We start from the raw sequence: 23,820 nt of genomic DNA on the forward strand, positions 1-23,820 counted from the left end.
CCGCTTGATAATCACGGGGAATCATTCCCCGGATCAAGCTCTGTGAGAGTGGTTGGAACACAAATGGTCCGAGATGACCAATTTGTTGTGACCCATCCAACTCGGAGGCCGTAAGTATGACCCTCTACTTATGTGGACGAAACTTTCGTTGACATAAATATTGATTATTTAAGTTGATCAAAAGTTTCTTGAAGCGTTGCATGAACCATCCTTTTCTAGTGTGACCTTGTCTAAACATTCGAAGTTCAAAATATGATCGAATACTGAAATCACGTTTAAGCAACGCTCAAGCTCTTGGTTAGCTCTTCAAGTATTAGTAAAATTTAAGACAGAACATGTGAATTGGGAAGATTGGCAGTATCAATCTTTCTCTCTCTCTCTTTCTCTCTCTACACATATATGTGTGTGTTAGGGTCCCAACGGTATATGTGTGTGTGTGCCAACGGCCAGCCCGTGGTCCATTGCACCGCTTGACCCATGCTTTGGTGGTGAGGGTTCACTCCACTCACACGCTTGGCCGGGACTCCGTTAAGACTAAGAAAATAAAGACGACTCCCCTGGCTTGGTCGGTCCGGCCAAATTACGAGCTCTGGGAGAGGGAGGAGGAGAGAGACACAGAGTCATCCATTCTCTGCAACTCCACCGGGAAAGGAAGCAAGAAGGAAGAAGTATGGCGTTCGTGATGAGGCAGGTGAAGGTGCCGCCGAACTCGGCGAGCCTCGAGGAGGCGAGGGCAAGGACAATCGAGTTCTTCAAGCAGGCCTGCAGATCCATCCCCACCATCATGGAGATTCACAACCTATACGACGTCGTCACACCGTCCCAGCTCCGCTCCACCATCTCCGCCGAGATCAGGAAGAATGCCCACATCACCAGCCCCAAGGTTTCTGTTGCCACCCACTCTCCCTCACTTTTCCCCTCACTTGCCTTTTCTTTCTGCATCATAGAAGATCGTTACGGGAAAATGGTCTTCTCTTGAATTTTATGCAAAGGGCCATAGTCGATTGGTAGCGGATAGGGGATTTTTACTTCTTTTTCTTTTCGTTCCGTATGGATTTTCTTAATACTTGAGTTGGGTTGATTTTCATTATGATGGTGATTGGTTTTAAGTTCCTTTTTCTTTATCATTCACTTTTGCAATTGATGATCTGATGTGCACTATGTGGGTGTCTTCTTACACGATCAGTTGCTTGATGATAAGTGGCCATTGGTTTTGCTATTCAAAACCTGTTTCTCACCCTCTTTTCATGTTAGGGTTGAAAGTTTCTATTTGAGCTTTCTTTCCTTTTCTACCCTGTTATATGCCTAATGCAAAGGGATATACTGCAAACATTTGAGACTCGTTAGTGACGTTCTAAGGAAGTATTGCACTAGAAAGGCAAGAATCTCCTTCGGAAGGGGAGAAATGTCATATTTTGATTTTTCAATTTTGATGTCTTACCGCATGAAAAAGGGAAACCTCATTCTGTCGTTCTGCACGGTGGGAGACTGTGCGAGCCAAATTGCTTCTGTCTTGTGTTAGTGCTCCATTTGGGTTCTAATAATTACATGAAGACGGACGGTGCTCAATCTCATGTCTCTGAGCTTCATTAGTCACCAGATGGCCATGACTGCCATCTATTTGGCAAAGTGCATCTATTGCAATCATTTGAGTTCAATGTGAAAAAAACTCTACCCTGAAAGAGTGAATAAATACCATACCATGGTAGTTTTTTTATCGATCTCATAGAAGGTAGGTCACATGATAAGAGTTCCTCTAACCCAAGAACCGTAAATGGTCTTCATTCTGATGGTGAAGGAAAAAAATTTCATGTGAATAAGGTTAGTGAAGTCCTGACATCAAGTCCTCACATAAGTTTACCTGATAATAAGGTTGTGGCACTGTAATCCACCATTTTCATCTGCTATTGTCATGTTTTGAAATATGCAAACGGCTGATATAAAAAAAAAATTGGGCAGTTAAAATTGTTTTTGTCTGGCCTGGATAGTATCTAGTTTATTCAGTGTATCCATTCACTAAATCATTCATGACAAATTGTGGTTATGACTGTTTTTCTTTTCTTGAATTCACCTTCGGAGATGAAAAAACAAGCAACCCATAATCAATGAGCTGGATATGCTCGATGACACTTGACATGCTCATAAGTCACTTAAGATGTAGAGGAAATGATGCTTCCAGTAATTTCCTTTCGGGGAAGTTTTGACTTGCAGTCAAGCAACATTTGAGTTGGTCAATTTGTACGTCTGAAGCGGATGAACGTAGAAGTAACAATGATCAGGAATGCATCTGTGAGTATGCTGCCCCTGAATCCATTTCAGACGTTGTGGAAGTTTTGAAGCCAAGTATGGAACGTTTGTCTGAATGTGCCTGCTTTACTCATCCTAGATCAAGTCCCTTATGTCCCTTTCGTGCAGCATAATCAGAATATTTGTGAGAGTTTGGCAATTGTGCTTCTTAGGACAATCCATTGTTTTAAGCCATGTTATCAAGCAGCCAGCAGCCAGAAATTGGTTTCCTTTGTGTGCTTAGTGACCGAGAGATGGCAGAAAACAAGGTTGTATGCGGTGCTGATGTGCTGCCTCTTGCTACTTTTATGTATTACAGGTTTGCATTATGCATTTGGAGCCTATGTTTTTTTTTTCCATAGATTAGGGTGATGAACTTCGAAGTATATGCTTCTAGTACTGGGTTTTCGTAGCATATAATATAATTCGTTACATAATCCCTGGATAAGTTTCCAAATCTCAAACACTCCAAGAGTAAATGATGTCTGAAAGTTGCACCTTTTTTGGTGCTAAGCGCCTTTCTTACTTTTTGTGTTCCACTTTTTTTACATTCTGTCTATGAATTCATATTTTACACAAGCCTTGGTAACATTGTGCTGCTGGCACTTAACAGATAATTGACATGCTTCTATTCAAAGGAGTCGAGGAACTCAGCAACATTGTTGAACATGCAAAGCAACGTCATCATGTGATTGGTCAGTATGTAATTGGGCGTGGGGGCCTCGTGCAGGACACAAGCACCAAAGACCAGGAGACATCAGAGTTCCTTAAGAAGTTCTACAGCACCAACTACTTCTGAGCTTCGAAACAAAACAAACTGCACTGCGTCAATTCTATCTTCATTTGGTTGTCAATGCCTTTTGAGTTCTGGGAATGGACCTTGCAAATAAGATGCTGGCACCTTAAGCATTTTGGAGCAAAATTTTTATTCCTCTGAATGTCTCTCATAGTGTCTTGTGGAAGAAGAGCACAAAACTTCCAATCAAAGGGAAGAGAACAGAAATGGTGCTTTCTGTGACAAAGAAAAACTGTACTCTCTTTGAAAACAAGCCTTTCTGTGGTTCTTGATACAAGCTAGGATGCTAAACGTTCAGCTTTCCAGTGTTTCGTTTAGAACTCATCCCAGCCCCTGACGTTTTACCATGCCATCTTGAAACTAATGAAACCTGTAATATCCGGTTAAATAATGGCCTTTTTCTCCAATAGCGTGTGTGTGAGAGAGACAGAGAGAGTCTATCATCTCAACTGTTTGGAATATCATCCATCTGATGTCACTTAATTTTTTTAAACAGGTACACGTTTATGGCAAGCAAAACTTAATAGACCTCTAAAATCGGCCTTTCCAATGGGAAAATGCGTTGTGTTCTCACAATCACGACGCACTCACAATTACAATGGAAAACAAGAAAAAGAGAAGGCATTCAAACATCAATAATAAGAACAAGAATGAAACTGCCTTAAAACGCTGATCCTACATTCATCATTCCAGCAATCCTGCTACCGCAATCTTGTTGCAACTGTTAAGCTGCGCCAGCTGAGATGCCATTGTTCCCTGTAGAAGTATATTGTCTGCCTTCAGTCTTTCTGCGAATCCATATGCAGGTTGCTTTGCATTTATATATGCAAAGAGTAGCCGCCGATACGTACCAACCTTCCTGCTGTATCCGGCCTGTCTGAACTGCTCGAAGATTTTCTCGGCATTGTGAATATCGCCCTCCTCTGCGTATCTATCTAAGATGGCCAAATAAGTGACGTACTTGGGCATTGCATGGTGTTGCTGCTGCAGAGCCATCTGGAGGATAGAGTCAGCCCTCCGCACCTCACCCGATTGCAAATAAAGCTTCACAATTGTGTCCAGCGTCAAGGGCCTCAGCCTGCCACCCTCTTCCAACATGCGCTTCACCAAATGTTTGGCCTTATCATGCAGCTTGTGGTTTGTATAAACCTTAAGTAACGCGGTGCAGATTCTCTGGGGCAGCTTCCCTCCACAGTCAATCCTCTTTTGAAACACTGCCTCTGCATTCTCTATCTTACCCAGCTTTCCCCATGCTTCAATGGCAAATATAAACTCAGCATGTCGTGGATTTCGCTCACAGAGTTTCCAGATTCGGCTAACATCATCAGCTCTGCCAAGGGCAGCGTAGAGAGAAAGTAAACCTATGCAAGCACTACGTTTAACCTTTGATGGATCTCCTTCCATTTCCTTTAAGACTGCATCTACCTTCTCATAAAACCTGCCTTTGATGTAGTAGCTAGCTATCAGATATTGGGTATATCCATCAGGAACTATCCCGTCAGATTTCATTTTCTCTACAACTTGTTCCATCCCCTCATAATCACCAACTCTACCTTTTGCATCAATCAAGATCTTATAAGTGAAGCCTGTTGGCTCAACATTTTCATTCTCCATCAGCAGTAGAACATCTGCAAATTTCTTTCTGTCAAGTATTTTGTACAGTGCAAGCAGTTGGTTACATGAAAATGCAGTCAGCGAGAAGCCTTTCTTCTTCATTAATTTAAACAACGCCTCTGCTTTGCTTAACATTTGCATGCTAGTGTAGTTGGCCAAGAGAGTCCTGTAAACCAATTCAGTTTGCATATTTGGTGGGAATTTTTCAAGGCAAAGTTCAGCAGCATGAATGCCACGAACTTTGGCAACCAAATCTAGACGCGAAGCATAGTCTCGGTCAGTGAAAGGTAGGCTACCACTTGCTTCCAACCATTCTGAAAGCTGCAAAACCATGGATCAAATGTAAGAAAAAGAGCAAATGCTAAAGTTAACTTTCATCTTTTTTTGCTGCAGCAAGCCAATGACAAAGGATAAATCATTTTCTGAAGTCCATGATGATGATACACCAAACTTAAAGAGAAGGTAGTTGTACGTAATTTGTTTGGCTTCTCCTTTTTGTCTTTTAAGATCAAAGTACAAGCCTTGCCTCACTGGCATTCAAATAGGTGAATTTATCAAAGCTTGGCCAGCTTTATAGAAAAAGGTAAAAAAGAACAGAAGAAAAGGGAAAGACAGAGATTTGAGGATCAGCTTCAAGCACTATCTGCTGCCATGAGTTCAATGTCTCTTTAAACATATGTCAGCACACATACAGACACAATTCATGTTTGCTAGTTTTTTGCCAGTCTCACCTTTTGTCTTCATCGCTCAAGAAAATAGAAAAAACCTACTGATAGAACAATTTCCTCTCACTTGCAGTAACGAATAGGAACCTTTTTCTTAATCTGCAGAGTGATAATAATGCATGCACTTTAGCTTCAACTTAGGTGCACAAAGTCTCGAGTAATCAAACAGAGAGATTCCTAAGGGGGTTGATGCAGTTGGTTGGGCTTTGGATGTCAAGAAACAGAGTTTAAATCCAAGCCTAAACAGGTATTCATCGGGAGGCCAGGGTACAAGCCACGGGGTTTTATGCCAACCTCTTGTCTGCACTTCCAACTGTACCTATTTGCATCCTTAAAACTCTTTGAGCTGAATAGTGTCCAATGTACAAGATTAGAGGAACTTGTTATTTGTTAACGTGTTGCTTTATTTCAGTTAACAATTGAACAGAACTTGTTAATGTATTTCTTCATTTCAGTTAACCATTGAACTACATCTTGAGAATATAATTGCCAGAGAACAACCAATGGATCAGTAGTTTCTGCAATGAAGATAACAGCAAGTCCTTTGTGTCCATATAGTAACACGTTCATTGAGGCAACTTAGCAAAAATATAAACCTTAAATCTGTTCAATCATAAAATTACTTGTTTACTACCAGTCTACCAGCAAGCAAGAACTGCATTTTTATTAAGCTTAAGATATGGAATGCAACAAAATGACAAATGTGGAAAACAATTTATTCCTTTACCTAATAATATCTATATTGAACACCATATTATTATCAATATTGCTCTCATCAAATGGGGTAGGGCTCACGATTCAAGTCCTCTTGTTCTGCCTAATATAAAGCTAAAAATAAATCAACAATCATTCCGTGCCCTTCTACAGTTTCATTAAATCGGTTTGGCAGCAAAATCAAAACACCATGACCTGAGAGGACAAGAACAAAAAAGTTGCTTCATAATTATCCTATCTGTTTCCATTATTGGTTTCGCACTTGTACATACAGAACATCAAAGCCTAAAAGATAAAAACAAGTTGGTAGTCCACGAAGGTATTCAAGTGTGATTGCTTCATTACCAATTAGATGCAAGAACATTTCTCAAGTGGAGCCTACAAATGATTGCTCGCACAACCAAGAAAATTAACATGAACATCCATGTGCTTTTTCCAATGTGTGCTCACCGTAATCAGTTTCATGTGCCACCATTCAGCTCTCCATTACGCTTCATACAGGAGGGTGTTGCTATTGAATTAAAGGAAAGCAGAAAGCTCATAGTAAACATGGTCCCAAATTAACGTGCTATAATATTTTCTCGTTTTTTTTTTAAGAAAACTTCTTCCCTCAAGAAGCCTTCCAATAGGATATGATCACCATATAGCTAAATTTGGTGATTGGAGGGTGAGCAATTAATGCTATTCATCAAATCATTATGACATAGAAGTAATTAGACCTCCGTATATCTGCAATGACAAACTAATTATTTCATTTGTATTTTGTGGAAATTGAGCATACTAAAATCTTCAAGAAATACCAAGGATGATGCAAATGATGTTCTAGGAAAATTAAGGAGAAGGTCAACTGAAAAGCCTTATTTCATTCTATTATTCACAGGAAAGAGGGAACAATCAGACACATGCGGAAGTCCACCTTTTCAGAACACGTGACAAAACTAACGATAAAATAGAAAACTGCTACTTCTACTGAAAGAAGAGCTACCTGCAAAGCCTTTTCATAAAATTTATGACTGCGAAGAGTAGCCATGACTATTGAAACAATATCTCGGGTCACAGCATTACCTCCTTCAACCCAATTATCAATTGCATCCTCAACAGATTGAGGCAGAGTCTGAATGATAACCTGACTCAATGAGGAACTAGTCTTCTCCTGGAAGTCCTTCACTTTGGCACTAAAACCAACTTCAGAATCCGAGGTGTCAATTTCTGCATGTTCCCTGGTCAAGTCCTCAGCTGAATCATCTTCTTCTGATAGCTCAGGCTCAGACACCAAATAGTCAACCTCCTCCGGGGCCTCACTTTTATTACCCTCCACATTCTCAGGAGTCTCAAGCTTTGAGAATGTATCATCTTGGCCTTCTTCATCTCCATTCGCCACTGGCCTTGCCTGTGAAGAAAGGAACTTACCACCCATAAAGTATTTGGTGTATACAAGGCGATTAGAGAATCTCTTTGGCAAGGGGTTATCAGCAACAACGAAATGACCGTTTTCATGATTATTTAGGCACCAAACAGTGCCATTGCTTAAACCGTCCCGTTTGACAAAAAAGTTTCTAGCAGCAAGCATCTGATACCCCAGTCCCCTGGCACAACGACGAGCAAAGTAAACTAGTTAGTATAAAGTTTACAGTTATCTCTGATTCTCTGCTCGATAAAAAGTCCAATAATCACACCGGCACGTCTATGAAAATAAAATCATATGAAGCATATTTAAATATGAAAAATTAAACAGACACAAACAAAGAATAAAAAGATATATCTAAGGTACAACCTTCATCGAACGATAAGCTGGGGGTTCAGACTACGGATTAATATATCAAAACCGTACACTATAGCATGATCTTCACAACAAAAGGAACCACATGCACAGTGAACAATATAGCAAGGTGTCTGGCTCCCAATCCAAAGGTTTGTCCTTCCAACATCTACCATTACATGTCTGAGGGAACCTACAAAATCGCTTGTGCTAAACCGTGCTGAGCTCCTCTAACAGAAACCACTTCTACACCGCAAACAATTCATCAAAATAATTTCTTGATTCACGATGAGACATTGAACGGACATGAAAATCTCGATTCAACTTAGCGAAGCAACCTGGAAAAGCCAATGTGATCAGATGCTTACGGCAATGAAGGAAAACCAAACAAATGAACGCACCCGAGAGCAGAAACAGGAAATCAACTAAGATCATTTCAACGTATAGATTGAAACTTTTAGAAGCCGGAGCATCTTTTGCACGTTTGTGTGTGTGTATGAGAGAGAGAGAGAAAGAGACCTGAGAGGGTTGCTGTTGGTAGCTCTGCGAACTGCCCACATGGGGGAAACGCCCACAACAACCTCTCGACGCCGAACCCACGGAGTGGTGCTGCTGTGAAGGGAGCTGAACCGCGTTTCGCTCCAATTCCACTTGGGCGAGCCTAAGCCGCCGTGTCTGGGAACCGGATTACCCCAAAACGCTCTTGCTTCTTATGCTCAATAAAATGGTATTTCGACCAAATCACTTCCTACAAACGAGTTCATACGATGAGCAATGAGATTCACACCCCTCGAGTTATTTTGACAAGGTTTGATAAATTATTCTTTAATTTATTTGGATTGGATATGATTGTCTTTTGGCATCTTTTCTCATATTAAGTCCAACAGGTGAGTCTTTTTTGTGTTCTTAGTAGTGGCATCTGACAACCGAGCATTCTCTTATCACCCTATTCATTTGTTCTAAATTTGACATGTCTTCCCTTAGTGTTTGGAATAATTTTATCTCTCACACTTCTTCTTCTCACTTTTGGTGCGACCTGCTTTCTGCCTTTTTCATTTTCCTCTGGCTCGCTGACCTCCCTTCATTTACACCATCATCTTGGCCTTTTCCACATTTCTAGGGATTCATTTTTTCTTCTTGCTACCTAACTTCCTTTGATTCTTCTGTTGCGTTGCTCCCACCTTGGCCCCTTTGGTTCACAAGCCCTTCTTCTCGTGCCATTGCTTTTGTCTGACTTCTTTTCTTGCTAGCCTCATTAACACTTTTGACCACTTACAACACATTGACATCAGTTTAGCTAACCAGTGTCTCATCTGTCTCACTGCAGCTTAGTCTCGGGTCCACCTTTTTATTGTTTGCCATTTCTTCCTGAGTGTTCTTGCCTTTGCATGGCCTTCCCTTGTTAGCAGTCTTCTAAACTCACCCTCTATTCGCCTTTTTTTTCACTTTTCTCCTTCCCCCCACCTATCTGCTTCATGGGGGTGAGTCAGAAAGTTGTGGCTCATTTTCTTTTGGTGGTGCATTTGAGAGGAGCGCAACAACAGGGTTTTCAATAACACTTTCTCATTGCCGGATGTTGTGGCTCGTCTAGTGCAGGGGGATGTCCATTTGCTTTTTGGCTACGGCGTCCTCCTTCGTCTATAGTTGGGTAACTGTGTTGCACCATCTTCCACTCTCTCTACCTATTCTTTTTTTCGTTGTATTGTTCAATTATCTTGTATGTTCGTATTTTATTTTTATTTTTGCGGTTTGTTCATGTATTTAGGGGACTTCTTGTCCCCAAATTTTGTTATGAATTTTCATTTTATGAGCACACTCATTAGTCATCCCAGTTAAAAAAGGAAAAATGGACTAATTGTCATTTTCCTCGGCCTCATTATAGGAACAAAAATCAGTATAGGTTTCGGTTTCCAAATGAATGCTTTTACCGGTTTGTGAAAAGAAGTGAATGGTTTATTTGATAAGCTGATTCTAACAAAATGGATTCCCTTTTATGTCGAAGAGTAGGACAACTGAAGAACCCAATAGTTTTCCAAAAAAAATTGCAGAATTGGCTGAATAGAGTTGAATCAGCACCTTCCTTCAATTTGGCAAGTTCAAAGTTCAAATTTTCTCAAAACAATCCAGAAAATTATTTTAAAAAAATCGAAACAGTTGCCGAAGAAATTAAAAGATGATTTATAAGGTTCAATTACATGGAAAAATATCATTCGTAAATGCATGTAAGTAAGAAGAAAATCTAAGATAATTAAGAACATCTAAAAAAGAGTGATAGTTAGTATGTAACTGGGCAAAAGGGCCTCGTCAAAGATACAAGCGCGAAAGACCAGGGGACGTCAAAGTTCTTGAAAAATTTCTCCAGCACCAACTACTTCCTAGTTTGGAACGAAAACAAACTGCTTTATTGTGTCAACTTTTATCCTCTTGGTTGCCAATGCTTTCGAATTCTGGGAATGGACCTTTGTAAATACGATGCTGGCACCTTGATCATTTTGGAATGATTTGTTGCACTCTGATAGTATTTTGAGGAAGAATATCAGATAACTTCCAATCACAGGTAGAGCACAAAATTGTCATGCTGTACTGCTCCACTTTTTAAGTTAATTGACTCAGGAGGAAGAGCCTGCAGTAGGGCCGTTCGGCATAGGTAGAGAACAAAAACGGTGCTTTAGTTGCCATTTTTCCTGAGTGTTTCTGTAGTTCTCGCGACAAGCAAGGATGCTAAACGTTCGTTTTTCCAATGTTTCATTAGAACTCATCTTATCCCTAGACGAATTTATTATACCATCTTGAAACTATGAATCTGATAATGTCCGGTAGTTAAAGTAATGGAGGTTTTCTTATTGAGCCATTAGCGTCGCCTCCTTTTGACGAGCTAATCGATGGTCATATGGTCTGCCGTGGATCCCAAACCACCATAACAAGTGCACAGTACCTTCGATACGAGAGAGAAAGAGACCGTATCATCTCACCTGTTCCGAGGTCAGTTAAAAATCTCAAACAGGTATACATTATGGAAACAAAAGTTAATGGGAGCCCTAAAACCTCAATGGAAAAAAGCAACGTGTTTTCAAAATTACGATGGAAATTAAAAACAAAAAAAGGCATTCACGCATTAATCATAAGAACCAGCTTTAAACTGCCTTAAGGCGCTGATCATACAGTTCTCATTCCAGCAATTCCGCTACCGCAAACTTGTGGCAGCTGTTAAGTAGCGCCAGCTGAGATGCCATTGCTCCCTGTGGAAGTATATTATCGGCCTTCAGTCTTTCTGCAAATCCGTATGCAGGTTCCTTTGCATTAACATAAGCAATGAGGAGCCGCCGATATGCTCCAACTTTGCTCGTGTATCCAGCCCGCCTTGACTGCTCAAAGATTTTTTCAGCATTGTGAATATCGCCTTTCTCTGCGTATCCACCCAAGATGGCGAAGTAAGTGACGTACATGGGCCTTGCATTCTTTTGCTGCACAGCCATCTGCAGGACAGAATCAGCCTTCTGCACTTCACCTGACCGCAAATAAAGCTTCACAACTGCATCCAGTGTCAAGGGCATCAGTCCGCCACCCTCAACCAACATGCGCTTCACCAATTTTTTGGCTTTATCCAGCAGCTTGTGATTTGTATAAACCTTCAGTAAAGCGGTGCAGATTTTCTGGGGAAGCTTGCCTCCATGCTCGGTCCTCTTCTCAAACACTGCCTCGGCATTCTCTATCTTACCCAGCTTCCCCCAGGCTTCAATGGCAAAGATAGACTCTGCCGGTTGTGGATTTGCCCCACACAGTTCCCAGATACGGCTAACATCATCTGATCTGCCAAGGTTGGCATAGAGAGAAAGCAAACCCCTACGCACACCACCCCTAACCTTTGACGAATCTCCTTCCATTTCCTTTAGGATTGGATCTACCTTCTCGTGTAACCGGCCTTTGATGTAGTAGCTAGCTAACAGATATTGGGTATATCCATCAGGAACTAATCCATCAGATTTCATTTTCTCCACAACCTGTTCCATCCCCTCATAATCACCAACCCTTCCTTTTGCATCGATCAAGATCTTGTAAGTGACCAGTGTAGGCTTGACGTTTTCCTTCTCCATCAGCAGTAGGACATCAGCAAGTTTCTCCCTGTCAAGTATTTTGTACAGCGCAAGTAGTTGGTTACATGAAAATGCAGTCAAGGGAAAGCCTTTCTTCTGCATTAACTTAAACAATGCCTCCGCTTTCCTTAACATTTGCATGCTAGTGTAATTGGCCAAGAGAGTCCTGTAAACTAATTCAGTTTGCATGGTTGGTGGAATGCTTTTCAGAAAACGTTTAGCAGCATGAATACCATAAACTTTGGCAACCAAATCCATGCGAGAAGCATAATCTCGGTCAGTCAAAGGTAAGGTCCCGCTCGCTTCCAACCATTCTGAAAGCTGCAAAACCATGAGATCAAAGGTAAGAGGAACAAACACTAAACTTGACTTTCATTTTCGCTGCAGCAAGCCAATGACCAAGAAAAATCATTTTCTGAAGCCAATACGGAGGAACAATATAGAACAAATTCAACAATTTAGGCAATTAAATTGAATAAAAGAAAAGGTTGGTGATGATTCACTGTACTTTTCACAAAGAGAAGGTACTTGTATGTTATCTTTTTCTATTTCTTCCTTTCGTCTTTTAAGATCAAATGACAAGCCTTTCCTTGCTGGTATTCAAATAGGTAAATTTATCAAAGCTTGGCGAGCGGATAGAAAAAGAGAAAAAAGAAAAGGGAAAAGAAAAGAATTTGAGAATCAGAATTAAGCACCATCTGCTATGATTAGTTAAATGTCTCTCAAAACATATGTAAATACATGTACAAACAATTGAAAGCAAGTATGCTTTTATTTTTGGCCACATAAAAGTCTCTCACCTTTTGTCTTCATCCACTAGAATAGAATCCTACTGCCCAGTTTTAGACATCTCATATGAACAATTCCCTCGCTGGTGAAGTAATGAATAGGTAACTTTTTCTTAATCTGTAGCAGTAGAACAGGTATTCTAACTTCAACGTAGGTCCACAAAGAATCAAATAACTGGACAAGGAGAGCCCAAGGTGGTTGATGGAGTGGGTTGGGCTTTGGCTATCAGAGAAACATAATCTAATCTCATGGGCACCACCTTCTATGCGAGCCTAAGCAGACAGATGCAATATGTCCTGGGGGCCAGGACACCAGCCATGCGGTTTTAAACTGACAGGCGTGCAACTAAGTCTGACATGCCAGGCGCGGCTTCCTGATATTGGAAAGGAAAAGAACTGAACAAGGATAACCATCAAATCACTCCCTAGTCCCTGCCTTTTGTCTGCACTTTCTAATACACCTGTTCTCATCCTTGACTCTTTCAGCTGATCGGTGTCCAATGTACAAGATTTGAGGGACTTATTAATGTATTTATTGATTTCAGTTAACAACTTAAAAAGATCATGAGCATATAATTGCCAGAGAAAAGAGCTAGTTGATCGGTGGCTTCTAGAGTGAATGTAACAGCAAGTTATTTAACAGCAAGTTATTTATGTCCAAATGTTAACACGCTCACTCAGGCCACTTGACAAAAACATAACCATGAAAACTGATCACCCTAAACCTACTAGTCTACTGCCAGCACACTGCAAGCAGTGAGTTCTTATTAAGCTTCAACGGCAAAATCTGGATATTAATCTAATGCCTTACCTATTAATTTATCTGTCCAGGACACCAAATTATCATCATTGCTGCCATCAGCTCTCACTCAATGGGTTCAGCCAACCAGATCAAATACTATTGGTCTTTCTAATATAAAGCTAAAATTACAATCAACCATCTTTGAATATCCTTCTAGGGTTTCATTAAATTGGTTTCACAACAAACCAAAAACACCACGTGTTTCCGCTCATAAGCTGAGAGGACAAGGACAAAAAAGTTGCTTCATTGACATTCAAGAATATATTAAAAGAAATTACCAACCTGGGGCCAAAGTATACCTGTTTCTAATATTAGTTTGGTATTTACAAGTAGTGCTATAGAACGTCAAAGCTAGAAGATTAAAGCAAGTGGTAGTCTATTGCGGTATTCAAGTGTGAGATTGCTGGATTGCAACGATGCAATATCATTTGTTAGGAGGAGCCTACAACAGATCACTTGCATAACCCAGGAAAACTAACATGAATATCCATATGCCTTCTGCAGTTTGCGCTTGTTGTAATCAGTTTCATGTGCCACCATATAGCTCTCCTTGAAGGTATTCAAGTGAGAGACTTTGATAGTTCGATACAATCTCAAGAATATATTAAGGGAAATTACCAACCTGGGGCCCTAACAACTTGTATATCTATTTCTGATATTGGTTCAGTACTTCCAAGTAGTACATACAGAAAATCAAAGCCTAGAAGATAACAAGTGGTAGCACTTCTATATGGTATTCAAGTATGAGATCATTTAATTAAGACTTAGATGCAATAATGTTTGCCATGAAGAACATACAAGAGATTGCTTGCATAACCAAGGACAATCATCATGAATGTCCACATGCCTTCTCCAGTGTGTGCTCACTGTTGCACCATATGGCTCTCCTTTAAACACCTTACTACATGCTGTAATATTTTCTCTCTTTTTTTATACTTTTCCCTCAATAAACTTTCTAGTAGGATATGATCGCAATAGTGACTGAAGGGTGTTAAAATATAAATCCTTCACCAGCACGTTGAAAAGGAGTCTCTTAGGATTCCACCTCCTTGTAGAATGTGTTAAAATATTTAATGTCCTTGTAACATGTGAACAGTCTCCTAGGATTCTATGTTATAGTTAATATCCTTGTTATATGGGAAGTCTCCTAGGATTCTATGTTGTAGTTAATATCTTTGTAATATGTGAAGTCTCTTAGGTTTCTATGATGTAATTAATGTCCTTGGAGCTTGTGAAATCTCCTAGGATTCTACGATTGGAGACTCTTAGAATTCTGAAAATGAGATTATAAATAGAGGCCGTGCAAACCATTTTGGCTACGGCTTCTTCTCCTCAGTTTCTTCTTCTCTCTCTCTCTCTCTCTCTCTCTCTCTCTCTCTCTCTCTCTCTCTATCTTCCTGCGTGAGTGCTGCTTTCGGGTTACAGATATTGGTGCTACATTTCTATCATGGTATCAGAGCGCCAGGTTACGTTATCTCTACCAAACGAAATGCCCAAACAGGTCTGATCTGGTTAGAACTCTTTTCTCATCTTGTCTCTATCCTGAATTTACTTTTCTCTTGCGCAATTCTTGTTCCTTTTTCTTCTTGCTTACCAAGGACACATCTTGTTATATCGTGTCTTCTTTCCCTCTCATCTTCTACCTATATACCATTCCTTTCTGCTGTCATGGAAAACCTTTCGCATTCTGGCATGTCCTCAAGTTTTCTTCCTCACCTTATTACCGAAAAACTCAACCATGAGAATTATCTGATCTGGAAAAGGCAAATCATGCCTTTCATAAGAAGTCAAGGCCTCTTTGGACATCTCGATGGTTCAACAAAGGCTCCACCAATATCCGTCTTACAGGAAATAAAAAATGAGGCAGGAGAAGTTATTGCTGTTCATGAAGACAACAATCCTGAACATGCTATGTGGATGAGACGTGATCAAAGTCTGGTTGCGTATATTTTGTCCACTTTATCTCAACAAGTGTTACTTTCAGTTTCTGATGATTGTACTGCAGAAGAATTATGGGAAACCCTTGCTGATACCTTTTCCCAAATATCAGAAGCTCGAATTATGTACTTAAAGAAAGAATTTCAGAATTTGAGCAAAGGTTCAACGTTTATCATGGATTATTTGGGGCGTATTAAGGCCGTCGCAGACCAACTTGCTGCCTCAGGAAATAACATTTCTGATAAGGAAAAGGTGCAGCAAACCTTGAATGGACTTGGGCATGATTATCATGCTTTTATTATAGCTCTTGAGGTCCTTCCTGTTCTGCCTTCCTTCAACGAACTACAAGGTAAACTTCTCCAACATGAAATGAATATGAAAAGAGTCATTGAAAGGACTGATCAAGGGAACTCCCAAAATGTGTTGGCTATGAATGTAAAGTTTGGTAAGAGCCATGGGAACTCCAACCATGGTGGTCGTGGCATTCTACCAACACCACATAACCAAGGTATGTCTCCTTTGGATACTTCAAGAAAAATACCAATTTGTTTTCAGTGCAACAAGAAAGGACACATGAAAGCACAATGTTGGTTTAATCCTCAAAATAAAAACAAAGGGGTAAGACATGATTATAAACAAGGAGGACAAAGTTCTAAATCCACCGCTGAAGATATGCAACAGCTATTGATGGCCGCATTCTCAAAGATGACTATAAAACAAAATGAGCAGGGAGAATGGTTCTTGGATTCAGGTGCAGCTACCCATGTGACAGGAAATGCAGGTAAATTGACTAACTTATCCCCTCATTACGGTAGAAGTTGCATTATAACAGGTGATGGAAAATCTCATCCTATTACACATATTGGAAATGCACATATTCCATTGTCATCCTCGTCTCTATCACTGTCTAATGTTGTTCTTGCTCCCAATATAAAAAAGAACATCATATCCATTTCTAAACTCATTGATGATACAAGCTCTTCTGTTGAATTCACACCTGATACAAGCTCTTCTGTTGAATTCACACCTTCTTCTGTCTATGTCAAGGACCTCCAAACGAAGAAAATGTTCGCTAGAGGGGAGCGTCAAGGGAATATGTACGTCCTCAAGGAATGTCTACCCAAGGATTCATCCACTTTTGATATAGGATTGAAGACATTTTCTCTTTCTCATAATGCATCATCAGTGCCAAGTTCTTGTCATTTTCAATCAAAAGTAAGGGGCCCTAACCAATTTTTGGAGTCTGATTTGTGGCATAGTCGGCTAGGACACTGTGGTCGACATTTCATTGAAAAACTTGTCACAGATAGTCTCATTCCAAGATCAAGTTTACCTCTTACTTCAAGTGTCAAAAAATGTTCAAGTTGTGGACTTTGTAAGAGTCATGTTTTACCTTTCCATAATATAAATCAAAGGGCTTCCAAACCTTTTGAAACTATTTTTTCTGATGTATGGGGGCCAGCCCCTATTGATTCCATGTCTGGGTCAAGATATTATGTCTTATTCATTGACTCTTACTCACGTTTCACCTGGATTTACTTCATGAAACACAAATCAGAAGTACCTCACATATTTCGAAACTTCTATGCCATGATTCAAACTAAATTTTCATCCAATGTGGTGCATTTTCAATGTGATGGAGGGGGAGAATATTCCTCGCTTGATTTTATTGAATTTCTACGTGAAAAAGGGATAACTAGACAAATTTCCTGCCCTTACACACCACAACAAAATGGTGTAGTTGAGCGGAAACATCGACATATAGTTGAAAGCGCTATGAGCATGATGCATGATACTAATGTGCCCATTTCCTTGTGGACTGAAGCCTTCCATACTGCTGTATACATAATAAATTGTTTGCCTATGACACTCTTGATGTCTAAATCGCCATATTTTACACTCTTAGGCAAACAACCTGATTACAAGAACTTGAAGGTTTTTGGTTGTGTATGCTATGTTCACGTTGATGCTGCCTTGAGGAACAAGTTTCAAGACAAAGCTATTCAATGTAGATTCGTTGGATATGCTGATGAATATAAAGGTTTTCGATGCTATGATCCAACAACTAAACGTATCAAAACTTCAAGAAATGTCATTTTTGATGAACATAGTTTTGATAATACAAATGAAATGCCTATGACCATTGAATCTTATGATCCCTGGACCAGTACACAGTTATTCAATGCAGATCCTGTTATAGAAAATGATGTGCCTCAAAGTGAAGATTCAGAGAGAGCAATACAACCGTCGGATATGGCTCAAAGTGAAAATCAAGAAGATCCAACACAGTCATCAAGTCATCACGAAAACAATAATGAACAGAGCAACGATGCACATCGGTATTCGGGTCTTATCTACAGTCGACGACTAAGGGACAGAGATTCTCACAGTGAAGAAGACAACATGCCCCACCTTAGAAGATCCCAACGCATTCGTCATCCCATTCACAGGTGGGTTAGCTATGATTCTTTATCACTTGATTTTCAGTTATTCATGGCAAAAGTTGGCAAGGAGGAAGAACCTACTTCATTTGATCAAGCATCAAAATCACATCATTGGAGAAAAGCTATGAAAGAAGAAATGGATGCCTTGCATGAATGTGGAACATGGGAGATCGTTCCGAGGCCACACGAAAAGAACGTAGTGGGCTCCAAATGGGTATACAAAATTAAATACAAACCTGACGGCAGCATAGAAAGACACAAAGCAAGGTTAGTAGCAAAAGGGTTTACACAACAATATGGAGAAGATTATGATGAGACATTCAGCCCTGTGATCAAAATGGGAACAATTCGCGTGATTATATCATTGGCAGTTGAATATGGATGGAGACTACATCAAATGGACGTGAAGAATGCTTTTCTTCATGGTGATTTAAGGGAGGAAGTATATATGGAACAACCTCTAGGATACACGAAAGGAGACTCTCATGCATGGGTTTGCAAACTAAGAAAATCTATTTATGGACTTAAACAGGCCTCACGTTCGTGGTTTGACAGTTTCTCTTGCAAGATTCAAGAATGTGGTTTTCGGAGATGTCCTCTAGATCACTCTCTTTTCATTTATCGAAAGGAAAACATATTTACTTTACTTCTTATATATGTTGATGATATTGTTATCACAGGCAATTCAGAAAAACACATAGAAGAAGCTAAAGTTTTGATGATGCAAAACTTCAAAATGAAAGAGCTTGGTGATTTACGATTCTTTCTTGGAGTGGAGATTGATAGGCACAATAATCGCCTCACATTGACACAACAGAAATACACGTTGGATTTGTTGAAAAAGTCAGGTATGTCTGATTGTAAGCCTGTTGGAACTCCTAGTGTTCTAAATCAAAGACTAAGTGCTCAAGATGGGGAGTTATATGAAGATCCTACGCAATATCGAAGTATTGTTGGGGCACTTCAATATCTTACATTTACTAGACCAGATATTATATATGCTGTGAATCAAGTATCCCAATTTATGCATGCACCTAGAGATACTCACATGGATGCTGTCAAAAGAATATTAAGATATCTTAAAGGGACAGCAGGAGATGGCTTAGTTTATGGTAAGAGTGAAAATATAACTACTGGACATCAACTTATGACATTCACAGATGCAGATTGGGCTGGAGATCCCGATCAAAGAAAGTCCATTTCTGGTTTTTGTATTTTCATTGGACGTAATCTTGTGTTTTGGAGTTGTCGAAAGCAAAAGGCAGTAGCAAGATCCAGCACTGAAGCTGAATACAGATGCATGGCTGCAGGTACTGCTGAAGTTACATGGGTTAGACATTTGCTAGAAGACATTGGAGAAAAGATTAAAACATCAATGTTAATGTGCGATAATCAAAGTGCTATTAACATTGCCTTTAATCCCGTACAACATGGTCGAACAAAGCACATTGAGATTGATCAACACTTTGTTAGACAAAAGGTGGAAGACAAGGAAATTCAGCCTATTTATGTTCGTACAGATGAACAAGTTGCAGACTTATTTACAAAAGGATTAACAAAGGAACGATTCTGGTTTCTAAAAGGCAAGTTGTACATGGTGCAAAACCATGCACAACTTGAGGGAGGGTGTTAAAATATAAATCCTTCACCAGCACGTTGAAGAGGAGTCTCTTAGGATTCCACCTCCTTGTAGAATGTGTTAAAATATTTAATGTCCTTGTAACATGTGAACAGTCTCCTAGGATTCTATGTTATAGTTAATATCCTTGTTATATGGGAAGTCTCCTAGGATTCTATGTTGTAGTTAATATCCTTGTAATATGTGAAGTCTCTTAGGCTTCTATGATGTAATTAATGTCCTTGGAGCTTGTGAAATCTCCTAGGATTCTACGATTGGAGACTCTTAGAATTCTGAAAATGAGATTATAAATAGAGGCCGTGCAAACCATTTTGGCTACGGCTTCTTCTCCTCAGTTTCTTCTTCTCTCTCTCTCTCTCTCTCTCTCTCTCTCTCTCTCTCTCTCTCTCTCTCTCTCTCTCTTCCTGCGTGAGTGCTGTTTTCGGGTTACAGATATTGGTGCTACATTTCTATCAAAGGGCTCTTAGCAAAGGCCCTATGACATAGAAATCATTAATCCTCCGTTTGTTCACAACTACAAACCCAACTATTTCGAGCATGTTGATTTGAAAATGAGCACATTAAAATTGTTAAAACAAGTCGTAAGTATTATTTTGTTTGAATAAATTAGGGGCAAACCCCAGAAGGCATTCTCTTGAAGATCTTTAACAAATAACAGGTCCCACGGACAATCCAAATGATGTTTTGTGAAACTTAACCACATCTTTGTTCCATTATTCAAAAGAAAGAGGAAACAGTAAGACACATTGATGCAGAAGTCTACGTTTCAGACCACAGAATAAAAGTACAGATAAGACAGGAAAGTGGTACTTCTAGTGAAAAAAGAATTACCTGCAAGGCCTTTTTATAAAATTTGCGATTGCGAAGATATGCCATGACCATTAAAAGAACATCTCGGGTCACAGCATTACCTCCTTCAACCCACTTACTAATTGCGCCCTTAATTGATTGAACTGGAGCCTGAATGATAATCTGAGTCAGTGGGAAACTAGTCTTTTCTGGGAACTCCTTCACTTTGTCACTAAAATCAACCTCATGATCCGAGATGTCAATTTCTGCATGTTCCCCGGTGATGTCCTCAGCTGAATCATCTTCTTCTGATAGCTCAGGCTCAGACACCAAATCGTCAGCTTCGTTCGCTGCCACACATTTAGTCCCCTCCACATTCCCAGGAGACTCAAGCTCAGAAAATGCGTCCTCTTGGCCTTCTTCATTTCCATCAGCCTCTGACCCGGTCTGGAAAGAAAGCCATCTATGACCCACTAAGAATCTGGTGTATAAAAGGCAATCAGATAACCTCTTCGGAAAAGGGCTATCAGCAACCACGATGGGACCATTTTCATGCCTACTTAGGCACTGAACAGTGCCACTGCCATTGCTTAAACCCTCCCATTTAACAGAAATGCTTCTAGCAGCAAGTATCTGGTACCCAAGTCCCCTGGCACAAAGATGAGCAAATTAATCAGTATAAATTCTATAATTATTTCTGCTCCACAAATAAAAAGTCCAAGAACCGTACCAGCATGCCTAGAATGGCAACAAAATCACATGGAAAATATGTAAACATGAAGAATTAAACAGAAACATGGACAAAGATAAAAAGAAAACATATATAAGGTATAACCATTTTCAACGATAAGCGGGGTCGGGTAGACCCTCACTGCGCATTAGTTGATCAAAACAGTATATAGCATCATTCATACAAGAAAAAGAACCCTATGTGCAGTCAACAACATGGCTAGGTGTCCGGCCCCCAATCCAGGGGTTTGTCCTTCCAACATCTACCATTAGATGTCTGAGCAATCTTACAAATCGCTTGTGCTACACTGTGCGGAGCTCCACTAACAGAAACCACTTCTACACCGCAAACAATGTATCGGAATAAATTGTTGATGCACGACGAGAGATCGAAGGGACACGCAAATCTCAATTCAAATTAGCGAAACAACCGGGAAAGCTAAGTTGATCATATACAGCAACGAAGAAAAATACTAACAAATGAACACAAACAAGAGCAGACACAGGAAATGAACTAAGATCATTTCAACGTAAAGATTGAAATTTTAGAATAATAGAAGCCGAAGCATGTTCTGTACGCGCGCGGCGGGTGTGAATGTGTGAGTCAGAGAGAAAGTGTGAGACCTGAGAAGGCTGGTGTTGGTAGCTCTGCGAACTGCCCACATGGAGGAGATGAGATGCCCACGCCCGCCGCTTGACCTTAAACGAACAGTGTAGCGTTCGCCGAAGTGTCTGATCTCTAGGGAAGGGCAACGTAGAACCCGAGCTGAACCCCCTCTCTCTCTACTTCCACTTGGGCGAGCCTAAGCCGTCGGGCTTGAGAACCGGATCGTTCATCTCGTTTCTTCCTGCGCTCAACTAGACAGTTTCCGGCCAAATCGCGTCCTACGAATTCACAAGACCCTCGTTCTAGTTTAGAAAAAAAAAAAACGGTTGTGATTTTCCTAAGCTTGATCACAGGAGAAAGAAAAATCAATTTCAGTTTCCAAGTGAATGCTTTCATCTGTGCATGAAAAGATTCACCGGTTTCGGTTTGTTACCTAAGCTGATTTTAACAACATCCTTCCTGTTTTCTTTGGAAGAAAAGAAGCACCCAACTTGTTTTCCAAAAAAAGAAATTGGAGAATTGGCTGAACCAAATCGAGTCAGGACTGCCGTTTCATTTGGAAATTTCTAAAATTTAAATTCTCTAAACAATCCAGATACCAATAGTAAATTCATTTTGGTAAAGTTGTCAAAGAAAGTAAAAATGATTTATAACGCTCAAGCAGTTGAAAAAAACCATTTGTTTGTGGATGCCTACAATGAATAAAAAATGCAATGTAACTAAGAAAATCTAGATGATATAGACGGGTTCATCACCTGAATCATTTTGTCATCAATTAACCACATTCCGGTAATCTAGAAAAGGCAGCCTTTTTTTTTTTTAACGAAAGCTATATTTTTTGTTTGAAAATATGATTTGAAGATACTCAATCTTAGATAAAATTGGTCAGATGTATGTAATGATGTAAAGAGATTCGAAATTTCCCTCTCGCGAACTTGCCTATAAGCATATAGAACGAATTTAAAGCGTTCAACCGAACAAAGTGTCTCTAGTCAGAAAATTTACAAGATATATTGTGCCAACTTACTTATCAAAAAAAAAAAAATGACAATATTTTTCTTTTGAAAAAGTAATTTCGTACAACACCTATTGAACTTAAATGAATGGTTCAGAATGAGTCCAAATAATTTTCATATATATAGTTCACAACGATAAGATGTTCCAGTCACCCAACGTCCCTCGGGTCTTGCTGCTCTCACCATTATCGAAACACAAGATGATGACTCATGGTTTCGGGACAGATAACTTCAGATCCCAGGTATTCTCTCAACTATTTCATCACATCCGAACATTAAAAAGGCTCGCTGTTGGAGTGGCGGAGCACTTACAGGCTGATGTGGACAATTACGCACACCATCCACAGAATTACCTTATTTACATATTGGTATATTATTATTTTTTACTTATTTATATACGAGTGCTCCTTGAAGTTTAAATTTTAGAACGTCCAAAGCCTTCTTGTGGTTCCTGATATAAAAAAGAATCTCATTTAAATTAATAAACTTACTGTGATGATAATGTTATGGTGGACCATTATGTAATTAAGGACAATAAAGTTTGGGCGACGGTAGAATGGGGCATAGACAAAGAGATCCTTACGTCTTACCCCAAGTTAATAAGGGTGTTCTCTTTTCTCTCCTGCAGCGGACAGACAGGAGACTTGACGTTTGGCATCGGCGACGCAGGGACGTAGATAGGTGGACAACTGTTCCATTTGTCTCGGCTGGACAACGTCTAATAACGGCGTTATGGGTCGTGTTTGTACTCTTACAAATGCACCTTAATGTAGGGGTAGAATTAAAATTTTCTTCAGGCACGACTGACAGTCTAATTTTTAGATCTGAGTAGCGCCAAATTGAATTCAAATCTAAAAAATACATAACACAATTAAAAATTTTTATTTTTTTCAACGTAAATTTTATTTTTTTCATTGACCAGAATGGAGCCATGGCCTAGGCACCCCCTCCCTCTGCCCCCCCCCCCCTTCCCTCTGACCTGCTTGAATTATCGACTTTTCTCAACTTGAATGTATTTGCAGCTAGCTGGGCTTATTCATCAACTTTTATAATTTGGAAAATTGATGACGAAATGGTTTA

General features: G+C 39.8%; 3 protein-coding genes across 7 annotated transcripts; 1 reads left to right on the forward strand and 2 right to left on the reverse strand.

The window, feature by feature from the left end:
* Window positions 1-537: 537 nt before the first annotated feature.
* LOC116261808 (NADH dehydrogenase [ubiquinone] 1 alpha subcomplex subunit 6) lies at window positions 538-3,359 on the forward strand. The gene is made up of 2 exons (XM_031640690.2): window positions 538-883; window positions 2,900-3,359. The coding sequence occupies exons 1-2, from the start codon at window positions 671-673 to the stop codon at window positions 3,083-3,085; spliced, it is 399 nt and encodes a 132-aa protein (XP_031496550.1). The 5' UTR covers window positions 538-670; the 3' UTR covers window positions 3,086-3,359.
* Window positions 3,360-3,585: 226 nt separating this feature from the next.
* On the reverse strand, window positions 3,586-8,587 carry LOC116261785 (pentatricopeptide repeat-containing protein At1g80270, mitochondrial-like). Of its 5 annotated transcripts, none has more exons than XM_031640678.2 (3): window positions 8,414-8,587; window positions 7,262-7,721; window positions 3,586-5,017 (listed from the first exon to the last, which is right to left on the reverse strand). In XM_031640678.2, the coding sequence occupies exons 1-3, from the start codon at window positions 8,452-8,454 to the stop codon at window positions 3,767-3,769; spliced, it is 1,752 nt and encodes a 583-aa protein (XP_031496538.1). In that variant the 5' UTR covers window positions 8,455-8,587; the 3' UTR covers window positions 3,586-3,766. The 5 variants fall into 5 exon arrangements, with proteins under 5 accessions (XP_031496538.1, XP_031496503.1, XP_031496528.1 ...); XM_031640643.2 differs by having other exon boundaries at window positions 7,121-7,721; XM_031640668.2 differs by having other exon boundaries at window positions 7,121-7,721; window positions 8,296-8,414.
* Window positions 8,588-10,857: 2,270 nt separating this feature from the next.
* Window positions 10,858-22,113, reverse strand: LOC116246025 (pentatricopeptide repeat-containing protein At1g80270, mitochondrial-like). The gene is made up of 3 exons (XM_031617699.2): window positions 21,742-22,113; window positions 20,431-21,037; window positions 10,858-12,309 (listed from the first exon to the last, which is right to left on the reverse strand). The coding sequence occupies exons 1-3, from the start codon at window positions 21,780-21,782 to the stop codon at window positions 11,062-11,064; spliced, it is 1,896 nt and encodes a 631-aa protein (XP_031473559.1). The 5' UTR covers window positions 21,783-22,113; the 3' UTR covers window positions 10,858-11,061.
* Window positions 22,114-23,820: the final 1,707 nt, after the last annotated feature.

The sequence above is a fragment of the Nymphaea colorata genome, chromosome 1, assembly GCF_008831285.2.
Source record: "Nymphaea colorata isolate Beijing-Zhang1983 chromosome 1, ASM883128v2, whole genome shotgun sequence".
In the NCBI taxonomy this organism is placed as follows: Eukaryota; Viridiplantae; Streptophyta; class Magnoliopsida; order Nymphaeales; family Nymphaeaceae; genus Nymphaea; species Nymphaea colorata.